This window comes from Cetorhinus maximus, chromosome 3, assembly GCF_964194155.1.
Source record: "Cetorhinus maximus chromosome 3, sCetMax3.hap1.1, whole genome shotgun sequence".
NCBI classification, from domain to species: Eukaryota; Metazoa; Chordata; class Chondrichthyes; order Lamniformes; family Cetorhinidae; genus Cetorhinus; species Cetorhinus maximus.
The window spans coordinates 18,874,004-18,897,108 of NC_135881.1; the positions used below are offsets into that span (position 1 = coordinate 18,874,004).

The window sequence follows — 23,105 nt, forward strand, 5'->3', positions numbered from 1 at the left end:
TTCCTTTTAGTGGTCCTACATCTCCCCCTAACTATTATGATTCTCTTGGGTAACTGCGTCGCTCTCCTTGTTATTATTTCAAATGGGGTGAACCCGGCGGTCCTGCTTTGGGTAACCCCTAAGGCGTATTAGAATATTGGGCTGTTCCCTGTCTCTCAAATTGCTTTTGTGACTGATGTTTTTTTTAAAGTTTGGTTCATCATTTCCACCATCCCCGAGCTCTGTGGGTGATAGGGAATGTGGAATTTCTGTTTAAATTTAAATTTATACATTTCTTTAATGACTCTTCCTGTGAAATGAGTTCCCTGATCTGAATCCATCTGGGTAAGTACCCCCTTCACTCCTTCCAGTCCACTATCTCCTGCTGCTGTCCCACGTTGGACCTCAATTCCATAAGCTGTCTACACAACTCTACAATGCACCTTCTTACCCAACTTTCAATGGCTCAGTATCTTCACTTCCAGTGGTAGTTCTCTCTGGGAGACGCTTAACTCTGTCTTTCATCATGATGTTAATCCTGTCCTTACTTTTTGTAGCTCGCAGGTGCATTAATATAGTCAGTAATACATCTATTTATGTATCTTTTTCCAGCTTTCCCTTCACCTGTATCCATCTTGTAGTAAATTGCTATTAAGTATTATTTCTCCTTACTCTTCAAATGCCTCAACTACAGATTCCACATAGTTTTACCTCTAAGTTTTTTTTCCCCTGGCCATGATCATCCTAAGATTCTCTTGATGTCAGTTTCTCTATTGTCTTGATCGTTTAAAATGTTTCCTTACTCTTTAGGCCATATTAACTATTCAATGGGGATCTCTGTCTCTAGATCTTTGCTTATCTCTCCCTGTGCAGTTCCAAAGTCTCAGTTGATGGCTAGATTATCAAATTCACTTCCCTTAAATCAGTTTGTATATTGTGTCCTCTTTTCCTAACACTTTCTCCTACTTGCCTCATACCATTTTACACATACAACAGCTACCATCTTATCTTGTTCAGGTGTCTGGAGAGACTTTAAAATCCAATAAAGTATTCTCATAACAGTTTTAAAATAGAAATCAGGCATTGACATGTTTTGCTTCCTTATCTTCTTCTCAAACAACATTTTATTGTCTCAAAAGTAACCCACTAAATTGTGTCTAGCCCGTTTCTTTTAGAATTATCCCAGATTCATTAACTCGGCCAAAAATTGGATTTCTGCCAAACTTTGTCAAGGTCTTGAGCTTAACTTCATATTTTGGGAACAGACTTTACAAATACAAAAGCTTGCAGCATTTGAATTAGTGCCAATTGTTGTCAAACCTTTTAAAATGAAAATTCCCTTTTGAGAACTTATCAGAAACCAAACTTCAAATTTTAAACTTTGTAAGAACTGTAATTTACACTATCAAAATTAAAACTACCTCTTTCTCACGTGTATTGATTTGTATCCAGATTAAAAGTCCCATATGTTTATCAACACATTCTTCATCTTAGATAGCATCCTAGTTATTCAGAAGCAACCCGTTAAATTACACTGCACTTTTCACATCTCAAGACAGTGCTGTTGGGATGCAGATTTCCTTTCCTATTTAATTCATCTCTTCAAAAGAAACCCCTTTTCATCCATTGGAACCACCTAGACCGTGTGTTTATGCCTTTTGGTTTTCCTAGATCCTTTGAACTTCAGGTAAATTTTTTCCCTCAGGATTTTAAAATACCAACTCATATGAGCTAATGTAACTCGTATGTATCAATCACAATCAGCTTGGAAGCTAATGATAAGGGTTATTCCCTACTAGGCTGCAAGGGGGTGGTACAATGGTTGGTTCATCTCAACCAAAGGCAAACCCTGTTTAATCTTTACAATACCTTCAAATTGCGATTTTTGCCAGAAATCTCAAACTCGAACCTTATACTCAAAACTTTGGAATGTTTGAGTATACTTTTCCTTTAATCTAATATGGCTTTCAACTCTAAAATGCTGAACTACACACACGAATGACAATTAAAGGAAGGAAACACATTAAAGCTCACATACAAATGCTTCCTTGCACACAAACAAACATATATTTAGGGTAATATATTCAAAGGATCATCCTCCGCCATTTCCGCCAACTCCAGCATGATGCCACCACCAAACACATCTTCCCTTCACCCCCCCTGGCGGCATTCCGTAGGGATCGTTCCCTCCGGGACACCCTGGTACATTCCTCCATCACCCCCTACTCCTCAACCCCCACCTATGGCACCTCCTCATGCCCACGCAGAAGATGCAACACCTGCCCCTTCACTTCCTCTCTCCTCACCGTCCAAGGGCCCAAACACTCCTTTCAAGTGAAGCAGCATTTCACTTGCATTTCTCCTAACTTAGTCTACTGCATTCGTTGCTCCCAATGCAGTCTCCTCTACACTGGAGAGACCAAACGCAAACTGGGCGACCGCTTTGCAGAACACCTTCAGTCTGTCCGCAAGAAAGACCCAAACCTCCCTGTCGCTTGCCATTTTAACACTCCACCCTGCTCTCTTGCCCACATGTCTGTCCTTGGCTTGCTGCATCGTTCCAGTGAAGCCCAACGCAAACTGGAGGAACAGCACCTCATCTTCCGACTAGGCACTTTACAGCCTTCCGGGCTGAATATTGAATTCAACAACTTTAGATCTTAAACTCCCTCCCCTCATCCCCACCCCGTTTCTTACCCCTCCCTTTTGTTTTTTTCAATAAATTATATAGATTTATCTTTTCCCACCTATTTCCATTATTTTTAAATCTACAACTAATCCCTTGTCAGTCTTTCCACCCCACCCCCACTAGAGCTGTACCTTGAGTATCCTGCCATCCATTCTTAATTAGCACTTTTCTTAGATAATATCACCACCTTCAACACCTCTTTGATCCTTTTGTCTGTGACATCTTTTGATTATCTGCTCCTATCACTGCTTGCTTGTCCCTACAACCACCCCACCCTCAACTTCTCTCCCCCCGCCCCCCACCTTAAACCAGCTTATATTTCACCCCTCTCCTAACTATACTCAGTCTGTTGAAGGGTCATGTGGACTCGAAATGTCCACTCTTTTCTTCTCCACCGATGCTGCCAGACCTGCTGAGTTTTTCCAGGTAATTCTGTTTATGTTTTATATTTAGAGGTATGTATTTATATTCCTGTATCCTAAACTTAATGACTTAAAACTCTTATATTCTAAATGAAACTTCAAATAGCAGTGGGGGGATAAAGGAATCTTGAAGGCTCCACCTTTCGGGTGTTTTCCAGTTTCCTGTTTTCCTGACAGCATTCTATTTTGTTTGTCTCTGCACATTTAATTCATGCGGCTCTGACAACTTAATTAGGGGTCTGGCCTCCCTGCGCGACTTTGGTTATGGTTATATTTCAAACCGTAACCCGTCAGCATGGCTCCGCCTCCTGCTTCGGTAGTGGTCTGGCCTCCCTGCATGGCTTCGGCACCACTAGCACGCCAGCGCGGCTCTTGCCTCCTACCCCGGCGTCTCTTCTCCCTGTCCTGTCCTGAGTTGTCCTCCCGATTCTTTGATACTCAGCTGGACTATTCTCGGGTAGGCTTAATTCACTAACTACGGGTGGTAAATGAAATATACTCACCCACTTGCAGAGCTGTCCTGAGGATCCGATTCGAGTATCGTGCCGACTATGCCAAAATGTTGTGGTATCTTTGCCAAACGGACCACAGGAGGCTCAGGTACAGGCCACGATCGTTTATTCGATCAATTGCAAGGAGAGAACCATCTCAAGGCAGCTTGAGATAGCACTCTGCTAAATTACAAGTGTTTAGCACATTTATACTTTACCGATCACGTACATCTCTGGCATCGGGTACATCCCACTTTTCACCCAGACACAGACCTTCCCTCCTATTTAAGCTGCGACCATCTGTCCTTCCCCTATCTGTTGAAAAGCACACTTAATCTTGGTTGTTTTCCAACCTAAGTCTCTAGTCTGACTCCCAGGACACCCAATCTATCTTATATTTAATTCCTTCATGTCCAGTCTAGCTCCCAGGACCTTGCTGGTGATTGTAAGCCCTGAGGGTGTACAAAGTTCATCTAGTTTACTGGTTTGCGCTGGCCTGCCTGTAGATTCTAATTTAAGTAATTCATTCCCTTATAATGAATTCACCCTTACCATAAATTCTCACTTACTTTCTTTCCCCTAACATCAACTGCCCTCAGAAGCAACCCTGTCAATCCCACTCCACTTCTCAATCCCTGTATATATCCCCAAGTTTATTTCCTTCAAGTTCCCACCCAATTTCCTTTTGAAATCATTGATTGTTTCCGCTTCAACCACCCTTGGGGGCAATATGTTTCTGATAGAGTTCATCTTCAGACAACTTTTCTTAGTGGAAACATTTAACTTTATTTACAAGACAGCAACAGCAACTACACATGTGCATCAAACTCACAACTAAAGAGGAGCTCCCCTCTGTGGAGGTTCCCCGTGCTGCTAACACATTGGTTAACATAGATCATGTGATCTTACAACAGGATTATTCTTAAAGCTCTGGGCCTACCTTTCTCAAAACTATAATTATTACATTCCCCCCCCCCCACCCCCCCCCACCCCCTTTACCTTTTCTGTACATTTAGAATTTAGAAGGATATTTATCTCATGACATTACAATATTTACACAGGTCATGGAATTACAAGTTCAGTCTTTCAGGTGGTTTCCTGACCTGTGTGGAACATCACAGCTTCACGACTTCCGATTCTTTTGTAGGAAACAAATTCCCTGGAACTGCATTAACATCAGGTACCTCATTAGGCACATGCACGTCCAGTGTCTTCCACTCCGCCAGAGACTTCGGGCATGTCTGTCCTTTGTTGAGCATCTTCAACAGGAACCACTGGTTCAGTAATGGTTACAGGTGGAACATCATTTTGTTGGGGTATCTCTCTTTTTCTTAAATGATCCACGTGCTTACGGATGATCCGGCCCCCCACTTCCACATGGAATGACAATGGTCCAGTCACAGAACTTATTTTACCAGATAACCGCTTCAGTCCTCCACCGACATTCTCTCCATATATTGTTTCTCCAACAGTAAATTGTCACTCACGACTATGCCAATTATGAGTCACTTTTTGGTTCCCTCCAAATTGGGAAGCACCAGGTTTAGTCTTGTCCGAAGGCGGCGCCTCATCAATAATTCTGCAGGTGTTGCTCCTGTCGTAGTGTGTGGAGGGGTTGCTCTGTAGTGAAATTGAAAACAAGCAAGTTTGGTCTCCAATGAACCACCTGTTAACTTTTTAATTCCCTCCTTCAAGGTTTGTGCTGCCCTTTCCGCCAATCCGTTTGATGATGGATGGTACAGTCCAGTCTTCATGTGGTTGATACGGTTGAGGCTGATAAATCATTGAAACTCAGTGCTCATAAATGCAGCACCATTATCTGAGAAGAGTACCTCTTGCAATCTGTGGATGGCGAATCTCTGGTGTAGTTTCTCTATAGTAGCGCCTCATTTGGCGACTTTACCTCATAAACGTCTAACCACTTGTAATGAGCACCTATAATCAGTGGAAACATGGCTCCAAGGAAAGGACTGATGTAATCGATGTGCAATCGCACCCAGGGTCTACCAGGCCATTCCCATGGGTGTAATGGGGCTGCCACCAGCAACGTTTGTAGCTGTTGACATTGCAGACAGTGTTTTACCACTTTTTCAATATTTCCCTCCATCCCCGGCCTTCAGGGATAACTTCACATTATCGCTGTCATTCGGGAGATCCCTGGATGGGCACTGTGTATCTCTACTAAAAGTGGTTCCCTTCCTTGTGAAGGAACCATTACTCGTGCACCCCATAATAGAATACCACCTTGGCTCCTCATCTCGTGCCTTGGGTTGAAAAATGGCTTCAACTGATCAGAGACTGGTTCCTGAGACCAACCATGTAACAATTGAGGCAGAATTTTTCACTGAGCGGGCAGGCGTGCACCCGACCTGCTTGAGCGTAAAATCGTGCGTGATGACATCGGGCGAGCATCCCGACGTCATTGCGCACTCGCACAATATTTCAGTCGGTGGGGACGTCCGGGATTCAGAGCCGTGCACACCATCAACTACAAGGCCCGATAAGGACATTTAAAAGGCAATTAGGCTGGATTTTCTGATCCCCGTGCGATTTCACGCTCATCGCACGGGCAAAATGGGCAAATGGGCAGCCGACAATTTGCAAAACCTCATCCATGGGCGGGATAAAAAGGGTCAGCATTGGAGATTGGTTGCTTATTGGTACTTGGCAGCTTCATCTCTGTTTGGGGTTTCATTCCTAGCATTTCCAGGCTTCATTTCAGGACTTATTGGTGTCTTCAAGGCCCCCCGAGGATTCAAACTTTGTGGACCCTTCCAAGTATCAGACAGCCTTTCGTTACTCTGGGAATGGGGATTGTGGTCTCCGCTGGAGGCACCTCCTCTGAGGAGGAAGAGATGGGCAGAAGGGAGAGGAGGCCAGGTGTCCCAATGCAGCTTCTAGGGGAGGGACCTGTGGGAGGAGAGGCGCAGGCACAAGGGACCCGTGCAAATGGCTCTGAAGGTCACAGCCGCCCTCAATGTCAATGCCTCCGGCTCTTTCCAGGGGACAGTGGGGGATCTGTGTGGAGTCTCCCAATAAGCTGTCCACAATTGAGTGAAACTGGTGTTTAGAAGTTCAGGTGGGTACTGACATTTATTCTTTACCTAACAGGCGAGGACAGCCATGCTGAGCGAGTCAGAGGCTTTGCAGCGATTGCTGGGTTCTCCTGCACCCAGGGTGCCATTGACTGCACACATGTGGCCATCAAGGCACCAGTGGGTCAGCCCGGCGCCTTTGTCAACAGAAAGGGCTTCCACTCCATGAACATGCAGATAGTGTGTGACCATAGGATGCAGATTCTGTAAGTCTGTGCAAGGTACCCAGGCAGTTCCCATGACCTTACATCCTGAGACACTCCCAGGTGTCAAGGCTATTCAATGTTCCAGCCCGACTGGATGGATGGCTGCTGGGTGACGAGGGCTACGCGTTGAAGAGGTGGATCATGACTCCTCTCCGCCGCCCAAAAACAGAGAAAAAGAAGCGTTACAATACGAGTCATGCCTCCACAATAGCGGTGGTAGAGAGGACAATAGCTTTTCTCAAGATGCGCTTCTGATGCCTGGACCATTCAGGTGATGCACTACAATACCCTCCAGAGCAGGTATCACTGATAGTGGTTGCATGCTGCACTCTCCACAGTTTAGCACTGGCAAGGGGGGACCCACTGGAGGAAGAGGATCTTGAGACAGCTGCACAGGCCACAGAGGATGAATCCAGCAGTGAGTCAGAACAGGAACACGGTGAGGAGAATGCTGAGGGCGTGGAGGCTGACCTCGGTAACCTCCAGAAATGTAGGGACACCAGGGATCCCTTGATCCAACACTCTTCAGCTAGGCTGCCAAACATCTGCTTCCACCTCATGCCAGGGATGCCACTTCCATCCTGGATGTCCGAAATGACCCTTTCATTTGCACCCAAAATCCGCTAAATGCCCGTGCAATAAACTATCCAGCTACCCACGTCCAGCATTACACCGTGAGGCTGCTCTGGACCTCCCTGCCCACCATTGATGGACGGGCACCTAGCTGAGATACTGGGTGCCTCATCCATCTCTCACACTGGCACTGACCGCCTGAGGTCATTGCTTGTGTGAGGGGCTTGCAGGTCCGAGCGCAACCCAGGAACTCCTGACTCTGTCCCTGGAGCTGCCTCTCCATGAGAATTGCCACTCCCTCAATGGAGGAGGCAGTGCGCTCGGCCATGAGGGTCAACACAGTGTTCATGCTCCGCATGGACTCCTCTGCAACGGAGAGCATGGCATGCAGATCCTCATGGATCTCTGCCAGATCCTCCCACACATCCCGCTGGGCATCCAGCATCTGCTGCCTAATGGACGACTCCAGAGGCTCATCATCTGTCTTCGACCCAGCATTGTCCTGGCCCAGCAGTCCTCTGACTGCTGGCGCCCTGGGCACTCTCTGCCTCCGCCTGCACCTCAAGCAAGTATGAAATTCCCTCACCAATGTGCATTCTGGCCACCAATCTATTGCTCACTGAGGTGCTGATATCTGCGCTGGCGCCTGGTTCAGAGAGCGGGTGTGACGAAGGTGCAAATGAAGCCCGGTGGTCCTCGGCATCAGGGGTAGCCCTCCAGGGTCCAGAGAGCGAATGTGTTCTGGTCAATCTAAGGGAGAACAAGGACATGTCATTAGTTAAAGTCATCATGCTGTCACTGTGCATGCTAGGCACCTTGGTGAGATAATGCAGATCTGCATCATGGTGCCATCATCTTTCAATGATCAATGGGGACTCCAGGTTTGAGGCTCCCATCAATGAAGAGACTACACTAGAATGGTTGCACAATTTGAACTCTCACCTCTGTGCACTGCACTCTTACTTTCGTCTGGCACCCCTGCCTCTCCATGCCCAGTTGCACGCGTGCCAGCTCTCCAGCTCAAGGGCATCCTGCTCAAACCTGAGCAGCAGCATGTTGGGCGTGCCTCTGCCTGTACGAGACCTCTCTGATTGGTTATGGCTGATCTTCTCCTGAAAGGACAGAGGAGCATTGATTAGTCCACCCTCTACCTGCAGCACCATTGCAGCCTGGCCAACCCCAGCAGAGGGGCACCTCGCACATCCGAGTCGTGGTCAGTGAGCCGCAAGGCAACTGGTCCAAGCAGCAAGGCCTCACCCCCTTGGCCAGCTCCGGCGTCATTGACAGTTGGCACTCAGACTCTAGCACCCCTGATGACTACAGGTAGATGGCCACACCTTAACACATCTGTACAATGACCCATGCCAACACGGTACTCATCCTTCCTGAGCACAGCAGGTCATTGAACCTCTTCTGGAACTGCACCCATGTGGGCCACACCACGTCATGGCTGCTAAGCAGCACTGCAACCTCCTCCCATGCCCTCATTGTGAGATATGGTGGCCTCCTCCTCTCATCTCTGGGGACAAGGGTGTAAAAAGGAGCCATGACAGAATCATCGGACGCAGGTTAATTGGCTAGCTTAACCTAATGGTCATGCACCCAAAAGGGGGGACTGAAGGTGCAGAAAATTTGGGTTTATTTTAAAGTGCCAGCCAGGACCAGCAGCTAGGGTGCCAAAGCATACACAGCCAATCACAGCCTTACATGAAAGCCAAAAACTTGTACAAAGGGCTCAGCTGTAAATTTGCAATTAGGAAATGGGAGACACACACGGGCGGGGACACGGGATGACTCGATCAAGAAATGGGGAAGGCCATTTCACACTGTCTGATAGCCTCCAACCACATCCAGTCAGCCCCTGTAAACCTTTTGCATAGAACAAACATGCATTCTTTGCTGTCTCCAAAAGGACAATACCCAGTCTCCACACTGCAATTACTGTATAAGAACACAATTATCAGCCCACCGGGGCGGGAGGGGGGGGGGGGTGGTTTCATTGTACTGTGGCCTTTGTCTAACTAAGTTGTAACTGATAGTAAAAAATATATAAACTGTGCTTATTTGAACCTTAGTGGAGAAGTGCCTGGATTGCCCAGTGTTTGCTCCCCGTGTGCATAATAAAGGAACCACTTGAATATTGCATATGGACTCCGAGTGTTGAAATTTTGTACCAGAGTATCCCTCGGACCTTTCACAATGTAGGTAGCAATTGTCTCTCCCAGGGCTCATTTCCGTGAATTAAACCTCAACCTCTGCATTGTGACTCAGGGCTTGGGTTGAAAATATCCCTTAACGAGATTTACTAATTCACTGAAAGTCTTCAAATCTGGGGCACTGGGGGCCGTCAAGCTTCGAATGAAACTCTAGGTCTTGCTCCCACGAATACTCAGGAGGATTGCTCTCCTCTTTTCCTCATCCATGATTTTGTTTGCTTGAAAGAAGAACACAAGACGTTCTATGTATTGAGACTATGGGAATAACAATAAGGGCTTTTTTTTGTTGCAGCAAGAGGAGGACATCGGTCCTGGAATGGGAGTGAGCCAAGAAGGGGCATGCAGCAGTTCTGGAAACCTAATCATCTGGCTACTGTTACCAAAATTATACCAGGTAAGAGTACCCCTCAACGCAGCCTTGTTGGCCACTATTCTGGTGATTGTTTAGTGCCATAGGAACAGGAAAAGTCATTCGGAACAACAGCAGTGTAGGAAATTTGTGGCAGTCATTTTGTACACAGCAAGATCCCACAAACAGCAATACAATGAGTGAACTGTTAGCCTGCTCTTAATGGCATTGACCAAGGAAGGAAATGTTGGCCAGTACATCAGAAGAAATCTTTTGCTCTTCTTCAAGTAATGTCGTGGGATCTTTGTTGTCCACTCATACTGGTGTTTCCATGAATGGTGAAGGCAAATAGATTGATACTAAGAGTAGTTGCATGGAACACAGCTGGCTGGGTGGTCAGCATGCTTGATGCTGCCCTTTTGTTTGCTTGACCAGACTCTGGGTCTCTGGAGCCTGCTCTGCAGAGCCAGTTTTCCACAGTTGCCCCATTCCACTGGATCCTTCCTGGCCTGTATAACTTCTTATGAGGCAGTATACTCACTAATTCAGCCAGTAGGAATAAATAGAAGTCTAGAGTACAAAAGCCAGGGAGTTATACTAAAACTATAGAAAGCATTAGTTCATCCCAGCTGAAGTATTGTGTCCAATCCTGGTCACCACACTTTAGGGTGGACTTGAAGGCTTTGGAGAAGGCGCAAAATGGATTTACTAGAATCATTCCAGGTATGCGGGATTATATCTATGTGAACAGACTGGAGAACCTGGGGTTATTATCCTTGGATCTGATAGAGGTGTTTAAAACCATGAAGAGTTTAGGTAGAGCAAATAAAGAGAAACTGTTTCCAATGCCTGAAAGGTCAATAACAAATGGGCACAGATTTAAGGTGAACATAAAAACATAAGGAATAGGAGCAGGAGGAGGACATTTGGCCCCTTGAGCTCGCTCAACCATTCAATAAAATCATGGCTGATTTAATTGTGGCCTTAACTGCACTTTCCGCCTGTTCCCCATAACCCTTGATGTCCTTGTAGATCAAAAATCTGTCTATCTCAGCCTTGAATATAGTCAGTGACCCAACCTCCATGACTCTCTCCAAAGATTAACAACCTTCTGAGAGAAGAAATTCTTCCTCACCTCCATCTTAAATAGGAAATCTCTCATTTTGAAACTCCTGATTGGAAAAGTGATCGGAAAAAGAATCAGAGGCAACATGAGAAATAACCTCTATGCACAAGTGGTTAGGAATTAGAATGCATTGTCGGATAGGTTGGTGGGAATAGATTCTGTAGCAGCTTTTGAAAGTGAGTTAGGTAACACTTGAAGGAGAAAGGAATTGCAGGGATATGGGAAAAGTGCCAAGGTGTGGGATTGTACCAAAGTTACTGGACTATTAATCCAGAGGTTTGGGGTAATGCAGCTAATGGTATTTAACTTAAATTAATTAATAAATCAGATTGTACTGTGGGTGTACCCACAGCACATGGACTTTTGTGGTTCCTCAAGAAGGTGCCTTACAACCACTTCTCAAGGGCAGTTAGGGTGGGAAATAAATGCTGGCCTTGCCAGCTTTGCTCGCATCCCAAGAATGAATAAATAGAACTGGATTGCATTTTGAAAGAGTTAGCATAGACCTGATGGGCTGACTGGCCTTCTTTTCTATTTTATAGGAAAGTTCATTTATTCTTCTCTTTTGCAAAATGTAGGCTTGATGTACTCTCCTGATTCTTTTACCTTTCAGAGAGGAAAACGGAAAATAAAGATCACTACCTCTCCAAATGCTACAGGTCTTCAGCTGTGCAAGGAGTAAGCAATGATTAATTTTGTGATTTGATGTTAACAGAGATTTGATCTCATAGAATCAACTAGCTCCTGTAAAATAGCATGTAAAATCCTAGCATTCATTTCTATTCCTGAAGTAAAGATGGATTAGTATAATGTGAAATTTACAAAAAAACTACTGTAATGATGCCTAACAAATAATCTTTTTCTTAGCCATTTACTACCTTTTACTGTATCTATTTTCACTGATTGATCTGTAATTAGCTTAGTTATATTTCTTCCAGAATCTCAAAGCAGTTACCAAATATTGAAGTCGAAACTATGAGCTTAACGCATAGTGGGAAAACCCTGGATATGGGTAAGTACAAATTTTAGAAGTCTTACCATATAATAGATCTTTACAGGCTATAATAGTATCACAAGTTCACCTCCTCACTTAAGCCTGTGTCGAAATCTTAGGGTAGAATTGTCCCAGATTTGCTCAAAGTGCATTAGTGGGTGGGAAAAAGAACCTTTCACTTGCCGGCTGCAATGGCAATTTTGCATGCCGTATCATCCCAATCAGTCTCATTAATCGTGCATTCCCGGGAAACACACTGTTTCACTGGCAGGCAGCCTCTGATTTGCCCAGCACGCCGTCACCTCTCTGCTTCCTCACGCCGGGCGCCATATCTAATCTGCAGCAGCGCACACAGTTCTCAATGCTTGCAGCCCGGGGCTGCTCCAGTGAAGACATGTGAAAGCCAGGAAAATTTCAGCGACCCATCACTGGAATGCCTTTTGGAGGCCCACCATTATGCCCTCCCCCCATTATGTCCTCCCCCCATTCAGTCCACAGGAGGTCCAGCAATCTCACCATTCCAGCTTGGGAGGGGGTGGGGCTGTGGTGTGCCAACATTGCACGAGGAGGTTGGCCACCCAGTGCAGGGAGAGATGAATGATCTCAACCATTCCACCAGGGTAAGGCAACCATTTCATCACTCACAAGCCCGTCACACATTCAGTGCCAGCTCAAGGGACATCTCCGCTCACTCTCTCACACACACCCTCACATTTCTATCTGGCCTCATCTCCTCTGGAGACTGCCTCCTCAGCCCTCACCATCTTGAGGCCACTTGTACAGATCAACATGCACCTCCACACACACACACCCTGAGATGCACCCCTACCCCCGTGCAGCCCTCACCCTGCAGCCTCTCCCCTTGCCTGAGGCCTCTTCTATCTCTTCCCCGAGCAAGCCCTAGCCTGGCAGCCATTGAAAAGCCTTCCCCACCTTACGGCTGGTCTGGCAGGTAGAGAGACTTGCCCATGAGCCCCCCTAAAAGTGATGTGGTGCTGCCTGCGAAGCCTGGCGCTGATGACGGCAAGTGCTGCCTGAAGCTAGGTAGGCAAACAAACTTCGAAGTTCTGAGCCAATTGCAGCTCGTCAGGTGCACATTGTGAAACATGTCGGCGTGCAATCATTCCGATGTGTTCGGATGATCCAGCATGGGGGAGTGATTCCGGTGAGCTGGCCTTATAATGATGTATTACAATGTTCCCAACGTGCGGCAGTGGGAAACACAGACTGCCATTGATGGGCGGAGCGGACAGTGGATGATGGCATGAAACCGAATTTTGGCCTTCCTGCCATATTGTCCGCTCACGTCCGCCATGATGTCCGATGCCAACTGGCATGGAAAATTCCACCCTTAGAAAAGCTCCTTGGTGATTGCTCTGAGAATGAATTCGCAAAACGTTTATAATTGGTGTGGAAATAATAGATTGAGATACAGTATAAGACTAACTTGTAATGTGACATATGGGAAGTGTAGCATGCTTGGAAAGAACAAATGATTTGGACCTAGGGCACACAAAGCTCTTCACTGCTGTGGTTTTCTTGGACCCATTTCTGGATCTGTTGTGGATTAATTAAAATTGAACTGTTAGCTAATCATAGCGACTGATTTCTGTTGGATCACACGACTACCAATGGTAGCAGGATGGTAGAAGATGAGCTAGATGGGTTTTAAAAAATTTGTCTGTTATTGTGAAACAATTTGGCTTCAACATTTACGTTAAACTTGTGGAGTGCAAAACCAGGTGTTAATAAGGAAATGTAAAGAAATTAGAGAGTGTCAGCGGACAAAGAAATGAAGATCAAAGTTGAATTAAGCCTAGAAGCAGAGGAAGTTAGCTTGGGAACAGATAAGTTCAAAAACAGTTTAAAAAGCGAAATCTCTACAGGTTTGTAGAGTAATTAATGTGTCTATGGTAGTGGATATCCATTTATACCTAGGGTTTAATGTTCTTGGCTTCTGAGGGCTTGTATGTATGAAAGATTATTTTGATGCTCTCACACTGCATCTCTTTAAAAAAAAGATACTTACATTTCTATAGCACCTTTCATAATCCCAAAATGCTTTACAGCTAATGAAGTACTTTTGAAGAGCTGTCGCTGTTGTAATGTAGGAAATGTTTCAACCAATTTGAGCAACAGCAAGTGCCCACAAATCGAAATATGATAATGACCAAATATATGTTTTAATGATGATCGTTGAAGGATAAATATTGACCAGATGCTCTTCTTCAAAATAGTGCCACGGGGTATTTTACGTTCACCTTAGATGGCAAACAGGGCTTTGGTTTTAACAGAACTTTCAACACTTACGCACTCCCTCAGTACTGCACTGGAGAGTCAGCCTTAATTTTTATGCTCAAGTCTCTGGAGTGGGACTTCAACTTAGAAACTTCTGACTCAAGGGCAAGAATGTTATCTGAACCACAGCTAAGTCCAGATTAGAAACATTTCTATGAGATATTTTGCAGAGATAACAGTCTTTGAAGGCTTTGAGCCAGGCAGAAGAGGTTCAGATGGAAACATACAATCAAGCGATATAAATTTACTTTGGGTATATTAATTTCATCTTGCTTGACACTTACTTCTACAGATAGGAGTAAATTACACCCAGAGTATCCGGCTACAAAATATTAGCCTTAACAAGAATGTACGAAAGCATGAAATCAGAAAGGGCATTTGGAATATCAAACCAGATTCTTTACACTCTAGAATTTCTTCATAAATCCTTAAGGTATTCAAGTGAAATTCCAAGACATCTTGTCAAGCCTTATAGAATCCATTATTTAACCCTTACTGCTTGTGATCTATACAAAACATCAATTGTCATAACAGCGGAGCAAAGTCCATGATGATCTCTGTCTTTTCTTAAATCAATGGCCTTCATTCATTATTGTCCCAAATATTTATTCATTGCTAAAGGACTATAAAAAGCAACTGTTGGAAATCTGAAGGAAAATCGATGCTGGTAATGCACAAACAGGTTCATCAGCATCCAGAAAGGGAAAATACAGCTAAAGGATAATAGTTGGGGTGGTTCTAGAGTAAGAGAATATCACAAAGTTACTATGTGTAAATATTTTATAGTGAGTCAGATATCTCTAGTTATAATGGATAAAGACAGGAAAACATAGGGCAACTTATGCCAATGTTGAGTCTAATTATTTTGCAACCTGTATTGGGTAATGCAGCTTGAAAATGGAACATTCTTCTTTCAAACTCTATCTTTTTGAACAATATTTCCAATTTCTCTCTCCAGCCAAGACCCTGACTGAACAATGTGTAAAGGACAACACAACAGTTATGCTCAGACTGATAAGTGAGGCTGAAAGACAGCAGTCAAGCATTACATCCAGAATTAGAAAAGGAGCAGAATTATTGGCAAAACAAGGTCAGTATTACTGATTCCCCAATCCATCTCAGTGCATGGCTAATGAAACCAATTAACAAACTTTGGCAAGATAAACACTAAAGATGAAAAGTGTCCTTCTGAATGGATTGTTAAGAAAGAAAGAACTTGTATTTATATAGCCCCTTCCATGGACACAGGAGGCTCCAAAGTGCTTCCCAGCCAATTAAGTACTTTTGATGTGGGAAATATTTATGCACAGCAGGGACTCACAAATTCCCATGAGACAATGATCAGATATTGTTTTCAGTGATATTAGTTGAGGGATTAACGTTGGCCTGGACACCAGGGAGACCTCCTCTGCTTTTCTCCTTGAGTAACAAGGGATCTTTTATGTCCACCTGAGTGAGCAAACATATCCTCATTTTAATGTAGCATCTGAAAGATGACATCTCCAACAGTGCAACACACCCTCAGTAATGCACTGGAGTGTCTGCCTAAATTTGGTTCTCAAGTCTCTGGAAACATAGCAGACACCAAAATAATTAGACCTTTAACTCTTAGGCTGCTGACAATTCCACTCCTCAAGTCAAAGAGAATTTTAAGATTTTAGTTTAACTATTGTAAGGAATGCTGAATGTTCAGTAGGTCTCACAAAGATTTTCTGAGTCTTGTATGGTTGAACATTAAGTGTTTATTGATAACACCTAACTATGTACATATATACGGAGTATAGCCCAAGCTATGAGCTAACTCCATGCTTGCTTCTACATAGATCTCTGCCCAGTCCACAACTCTATTCTCATGTCATGTGTCTTCTTACATCACACTGTGGGCAGCACTGTTTCCCTTAACCTTAACCCTTGCTATGCCAGATATTCTTATACAGCCCCACCACCCCACCCCCCGCACCAAGTGTTTACTCAATGTATTTACATTACAATAATGCTACCCTTTCTCCCCGCCCCCGCTCAAGTCTCCGACTTTATAAATTCAGACAGTCTGGAGGCTTGACAATTCGTCCAGATCTCATTCTGATCACATTTGAAGGAGTGATAGTGTTTGCTGATTTGAGCAACATTTGTTGATTCGGAGTTTTGAGTTGTAGTCTCTGTTTCTGGCACTTGGTTGTCTTCTTCTGATACATTTTTTCCACTCCTTAGAGTTGAGTCTCTCTTTGCGAACTCCCTATCTGCTCTGCTTGGGGATTACCCGCTTGCCCCGTTCTTTCAGGAAAGAGTGTTCACTCTGTTTATTTATGGTACGAACCCAGTTTTTCTTCTTTCTTTGTGGTCACCATCATCTTTGTGGTGGTTGAAGGTGTCTCTCCTTATGGTTTGGATGTTCTTCAGCAGTGGGCTCAGCTTGCAGTTTGGCTTTTATTGCGACACTGTGTTCTTCCTTCCTCCATGCCTCACTGAGGTGTGCTCTGGTGAGTTGATGGTTGCTACTTCCTTGCTCCAGCATTGTCTTGCAGCTTTGTGCATTGGCTGGAGGCTGCAGTGTCTGTAGCCTTGGTGTTTACAGGTAGTGTGACAGCAGCCATTGGAGCCTGGGGTTAGGGCTCATTCTTCTGCTGCTGATAATTTTCCTGTGTGTCTTCCACTTGAGGTGCAGTGACATTAATTATCTGAAGGCGTGGCTGGTCTGACCAAAGATAGATTCTGCCTCCTGCAAAGAAATTAGGCAAACTGGCTCTGTGAAGAACAAAAACAATTCAGAGCTGCAGTCTCAGTCCACAGTCTCTTGACTGTTGGGCCTCTAGGGAACTTCCAGTTCTGTGTAGTTGATGACAGGGGTTGTCATCCGCCATTTTAAGAAGGTTAAGGGCAACACAGACGTCTCTACTGAATAGAGAAAAAGATTGGTTTCAGATGACGTACATGACTTCGAATAATTGCTTGTCACCATACCTTAGTGGTCCTAGGATCATGTCTATGATCGAAGGTGGATTTCTCCAGGCCCACAGAGTGGTGTATCTGTTCTTCACAGTCAGAGGTCTCTCAGCCATGGTTCCTTATCCAAGAGGACCATAAAATTGGCTCCCCTGTCCAATTTGAAGTTGGCCGTTTACTGAGATGTCCACATTCGATAAAGATAATCCAGGATCCTTGACCTCACCCAAGAAGCATGGTTGGATCTCTTCCTGATGTGGCACCTCAATCCCATGGATTGTCTTAGGGTCCTCAGCCCATCTGGGTGTCTTAGCTTTGCATAGCTTTCTGAAGAGTCCCAGGTAGTTGCAGGTGAAACACTTCGCTGGGATTGCTGGACGTTGCTCTCGCCTGTGAGATCATTTGGCTCCAAAGCACTGACATGGTCTCCCACCCTCTTGTGGTTTGTTTGGGTATTGCTTTCCTTGGGCTGGAATTTCTGCCCCTTTGTTGTTTCACAAGCTGGACAGTTGGTGTTGTTCTGCACCATGGTTTCCTTTCACCACATAAAATGGATCAGTGCTGTTGGTGGGTTTCAGATTTTCTGACTATTTACATGGCTTTTTCTAGAGTCAGATCTTCTTTGGCCTGTAATATGCCCGAAAGGGCATCGTCAGCCACTCCGATCGCAATTATGTCCCTTATGAGTTTTGACTTAAGGTCATCGTATTCACAGCCTTCAGTCAATAATTCGATTATAAAAAAGTCAACCAGTTCACCAGACTATTGGACACATTTGTCGAACTTTGTGCTCTCTAAAAGTTTGTTGCTTCTTAGGTTAAAATATATATCGAAGGATTTTAGTACTTCATGAAATTTAACTGTGGACTTGGTTATTTCTTGCTTTGCAATATTACCATCAACTATTGGGCCTACTGAATAAAGTACTGTATTCAATTGTTCAGCTTCTGTCTTCATCTAACCCTGAAGCTTTTATGTATTTTAAGAACCTTTTCCATCAAAGTCCCCAATTTTGTGTTTTGTCTGGCCTTTGGATCAGCCCAAATTGGTCTAGTATTGTCATTTTAGGGGAGACGGCAGTGTAGTGGTAGTGTTGCTGGATTAGTAATCCAGGCTAATGCTCTAGGGACATGGGTTCAAATCCCACCATGGCAGCTGGTGGACTTTAAATTCAATTAATAATCTGGAATTGAAAGGCTAGTCTCAGTAATGGTGACCATGAAACCACTGTTGATTGTCGTAAAAACCTATCTGGTTCACTAATGTCCTTTAAGATGGAAATCTGCTGGCCTGACCTACTTGTGACTCCAGGTTTTTTTTTTAGTTATATTTACGGGATGTGGGCTTCACTGGATGGGCCAGTGTTTATTGCCCATCCCTAGTTGTCCTTGAGAAGGTGGTGATGAGCTGCCTTCTTGAACCGCTGCAGTCCATGTGGTGTAGGTACACCCACAGTGCTGTTAGGAAGGGAGTTCCAGGATTTTGACAGTGAAAGAACATGTGATATATTTCCAAGTCAGGATGGTGAGTGACTTGGAGGGGAACTTCTTGCTGCTCTTGTCCTTCTAGATGGTAGTGGTTGTGGGTTTGGAAGGTGCTGCCTAAGGAGCTTTGGTGAATTCCTGCAGTACATCTTATAGATGGTACATACTGCTGCTACTGTGCATCGGTGGTGGAGGAGTGAATGTTTGTGGATGTGGTGCCAATCAAGTGGTCTGCTTTGTCCTGGATGGTGTCAAGCTTGTTGAGTGTTGTGGGAGCTGCACTCATCCAGGCAAGTGGGGAGAATTCCATCACACTACTGACTTATGCCTTGTAGATGGTGAACAGGCTTTGGGGAGACAGGAGGTGAGTAACTCATAGACTCATGGACGTCTACAGCATAGAAGGTGGCCATTCGGCCCATTTTGTCCATGCCGGTCAACAAAGATCTGACTACACTAATCCCATTTTCCATGCCCATAGCCCTGGAGGCTATGGCAATGCAAGTGAATATCTAAATACTTCTTAAATGTTACGAGAGTTTCTGACTCAACCACCCTTTCAGGCAGGTATGATTCCAACCAGCGGAGAGTTTTCCCCCGATTCCCATTGACGTTTGTTTTGCTTGGGCTCCTTGATGCTACGCTTGGTCAAATGCGGCCTTGATGTCAAGGGCAGTCACTCTCACCTAACCTTGGGTGTTCAGCTCTTTTGTTCATATTTGAACCAAAACTTTAATGAGGTCAGGAGCTGAGTGGCCCAGACGCAACCCAAACTGGGCAGCAGTAAGCAGGTTATTGCTAAGCAAGTGCCGCTTGATAGCATTGTTGATGACTCCTTGCATTACTTTACTGATGATGGAGAGTAGGCCAATGGGGCGGTAATTGGCTGGGTTGGATTTGCCCTGCTTTTTGTGTACAGGACATACCTGGGCAACTTTCCACATAGCCAGGTAGATGCCAGAGTTGTAGCTGTACTGGAACAGCTTGGCTAGAGGCGCAGCAAGTTCTGGAGCACAAGTCTTCAGTACTATTGCTGGAATATTGTAAGGGCCCATAGCCTTTGCACTAACAGTCTTCAGCCGTTTCTTGATATCACATGGAGTGAATTGAATTAGGTGAAGACTGGCATTTGTGATGTAGGGGTCCTCCAGAGGAGGCCGCGATGGATCACCCACTCGGCACTTCTGGCTGAAGATTGTAGCAAATGCTTCAGCCTTATCTTTTGCATTGATGTGCTGGGCTCCTCCATCATTGAGGATGGGGGTATTTGTGGAGCCTCTTCCTCCACTGAGTTGTTTAATTGTCCACCACCATTCATCGCTGGATGTGGCAGGACTGCAGAGCTTAGATCTGATCTGTTGGCTGTGGGATCGCTTAGCTCTGTCTATCACTTGCTGCTTATGCTGTTTGGCACGCAGGTAGTCCTGTGTTATAGCTTCACCAGGTTGACACCTCATTTTTAGGTATGTCTGGTGCTGCTCCTGGCATGCCCTCCTGCACTCTTCATTGAACCAGGGTTGATCCTCATTTGATGGTAATGGTAGAGTGGGGGATATACTGGGCCATGAGGTTACAGATTGCATTCAAGTACAATACTGCTGCTGCTGATGGCCCACAGTGCCTCATGGATGCCCAGTCTTGAGTTGCTAGATCTCTTCGAAGTCTATCCAAGTTAGCACGATGGTAGTGCCACACAACGCAATGGAGGGTATCCTCAATGTGAAGGCGGCACTTTGTCTCCAAAAGGACTGCGGTGGTCATTCCTACCAATACTGTCATGGGCAGATGCATCTGCAGCAGGCAGGTTGGTGAGGATGAGGTCAGGTATGTTTTTCCCTCACCACCTGCCGCAGACCCAGTCTAGCAGCTATGTCATTTAGGACTTGACCAGCTCAATCAGTAGAGGTTCAACCGAGCCATTCTTGGCGATGGACTTTGAAGTCCCCCACCCAGAGTACATTCTGTGCCCTTGCTACCCTCAGTGTTTCCTCCAAGTGGTGTTCAAAATGGAGGAGCACTGATTCATCAGCTGAAGGAGTGATAATGAGCAGGCGGTTTCCTTGCCCATGTTTGACCTGATGCTATGAGACTTCATGGGGACCGGGGTCTCCTGCGGCAACTCCCTCCCGACTGTATACCACTGTGCCGCCACCTCTGCTGGGTACGTCCTGTGCCACCGGCAGGGCAGGAAACACTTAATGTGCAGAGATGGGAATGGTGATGTCTGTAAGATATGATCCCGTGAGGATGACTATACTTCACTAGTCTGTGAGACAGCTCTCCCAATTTTGGCACTAGCCCCCAGATGTTAGTAAGGAGGACTTTGCAGGGTCCACAGGGCTGAGCTTGCTGTTGTCATTTCCAGTGCCTAGGGCGATGCAGGGTAGTCTGTCCAGTCTGTCCGCTTTCTTTCCTTTTTTGGGGCTTTGTAGAGGTTTGATACAATTAGGTGGCTTGCTCGGCCATTCCAGAGGGCATAGTCACATGTTGACCAGACCAGGTAAGGACGGCAGATTTCCTTCCCTAAAGGGTATTAGTGAACCGGATGGGTTTTTTTTAACATTGTCATCATTAGACTTCAAATTCCACCATCTGCCGTGGTGGGATTCGAACCTGGGTCCACAGAGCATTACCCTGGGCCTCTGGATTACTAGCTCAGCGAAATTACAACTATGTCTTCGCCTCCCCTGTCCACAGCAATGTGGTTGACTCTTAACTGCCCTCTGAAATGGTGCAGCAATTAGGGATGGGCAAGAAATACTGGTCTTGCCACCGATGCACATGCCCCACGGAAGAATGAAAAAAAATTATTGTCCATGATTGCTTTAAAGTTCAGCGGAGTACAGCTTTAAATGCTGTGTTGGTTCTAAAGATGGTGCCACAGTGACTGCTTTTCAAAAAGTCTTCCCCCCTGCTCATCGTGGGAAGGTGGGTGGGCTTACCATGGTGATGGTGGTCCCGACCTCTTTGGGGTTTAGATTTTTGTAGCGATTTGTAAAATCAACGATCTGGGGCCTTCGCTGCGATATTGGAGGATTTTCAGGCATTTTACAATTGATTCCTAGCCTTGGCTAAGGTTCTTAAACCTTCCGCTTCTTTCTATTCTTACAACGAGCTTGGCTGCCACGTGGTATGGCACCGACTCTGAACCTGGCTGGCTGCGGTGATGTCAGAAACGAGCGACTGACATTTTTTTTAAAAAGCTTTGAAGCTTTTCAAACTAGTCCTGGCTTAGAGCTGAATTTTTTGCTCACCCCTGCTCGGTCCTTTGACCCTATCTATGCTCTGTGAGCATTCACTATGGACTGCCATGAGAACTTGTGGAGTCCTCAGCTACACCATGGAGTTTATTTTTCTTCTGCTTTCCTGCTTCCAGTTCTGCAATGGAGCTTCTTTCATGCGATCTCCCCTCTGTGTCTTCACTTCAGGTGCATTCAGTCAGGTCAGAATGTTGCTCCTTTAATTTTCCAGCTTTTGAATTTCTGCTCCAGTTTCTCTAAGGTTCTGGGTTTTTCCTTCAGCCATCACCATGTTGTATATTGTATATTCAGTAGATCTCACGAAGAGGTTATGAGTCTTGTATGGTTGAACATTAAGTGTTTACTGATAACACATAACTATGTACATATACACAGGGTATAGCCCAAGCTATGATCTAACTCCATGCTTGCTTCTACACATGTCTCTGTTCAGTTCACAACTCTCTCAAGTTTCAAGTCGTGTGTCTCTTTACATCGCACATGGGTGGCACTGCTTCCAAGTCCCACATTAACCCTTGCTATGTCAGATTCCTTATACTACAAGGAATAGTTCCCTAAAGACAATTTTCACTCATGTGCGTATTCCTCACATAGAAAATAACATAGAAAATAGAAAAGTTACTTTTCAGAAAGTAAAGTGGAGACTGGACAGAAAAGGAACAAGGGACAAAAAAATTGGAGGGGTAAAAGAGAGCGTGGGCAAAGAGAATGATTAAAATTGAAAGGGAGGTGTGAGGTTGAGGTGCAATAGTTTTGGGTGGGATTCCCGGAAATTACAATCGAATGACTGATGGAATAACAGGAACCTGGAAGTAAGGAATAGGCTGGTATCCAGAGTACATAAGATGTGGACATTATACTGTTATGCAGATGAGGTTACCCTGGACAAGCCTGATCCCAGAGTGAAACACAGCTGATAGATCGTAACTTTTATTTTGTTTGTTTAGATACGTGGAGAGTCGCTACTGAACAGAGTAACA

General features: G+C 45.1%; 1 protein-coding gene across 1 annotated transcript in view; it reads left to right on the top strand.

Moving 5' to 3' along the window:
* LOC144676467 (NEDD8 ultimate buster 1-like) overlaps positions 1-23,105 on the top strand; it is an 85,462-nt gene that overhangs the window by 4,203 nt on the left and 58,154 nt on the right. Inside the window, exons 2-5 of the mRNA XM_078536887.1 lie at positions 9,964-10,065; positions 11,760-11,824; positions 12,085-12,158; positions 15,397-15,528. Of these exons, the coding sequence (XP_078393013.1) occupies positions 9,964-10,065; positions 11,760-11,824; positions 12,085-12,158; positions 15,397-15,528 (373 nt within the window). The remainder of the gene's footprint in view (positions 1-9,963; positions 10,066-11,759; positions 11,825-12,084; positions 12,159-15,396; positions 15,529-23,105) is intronic.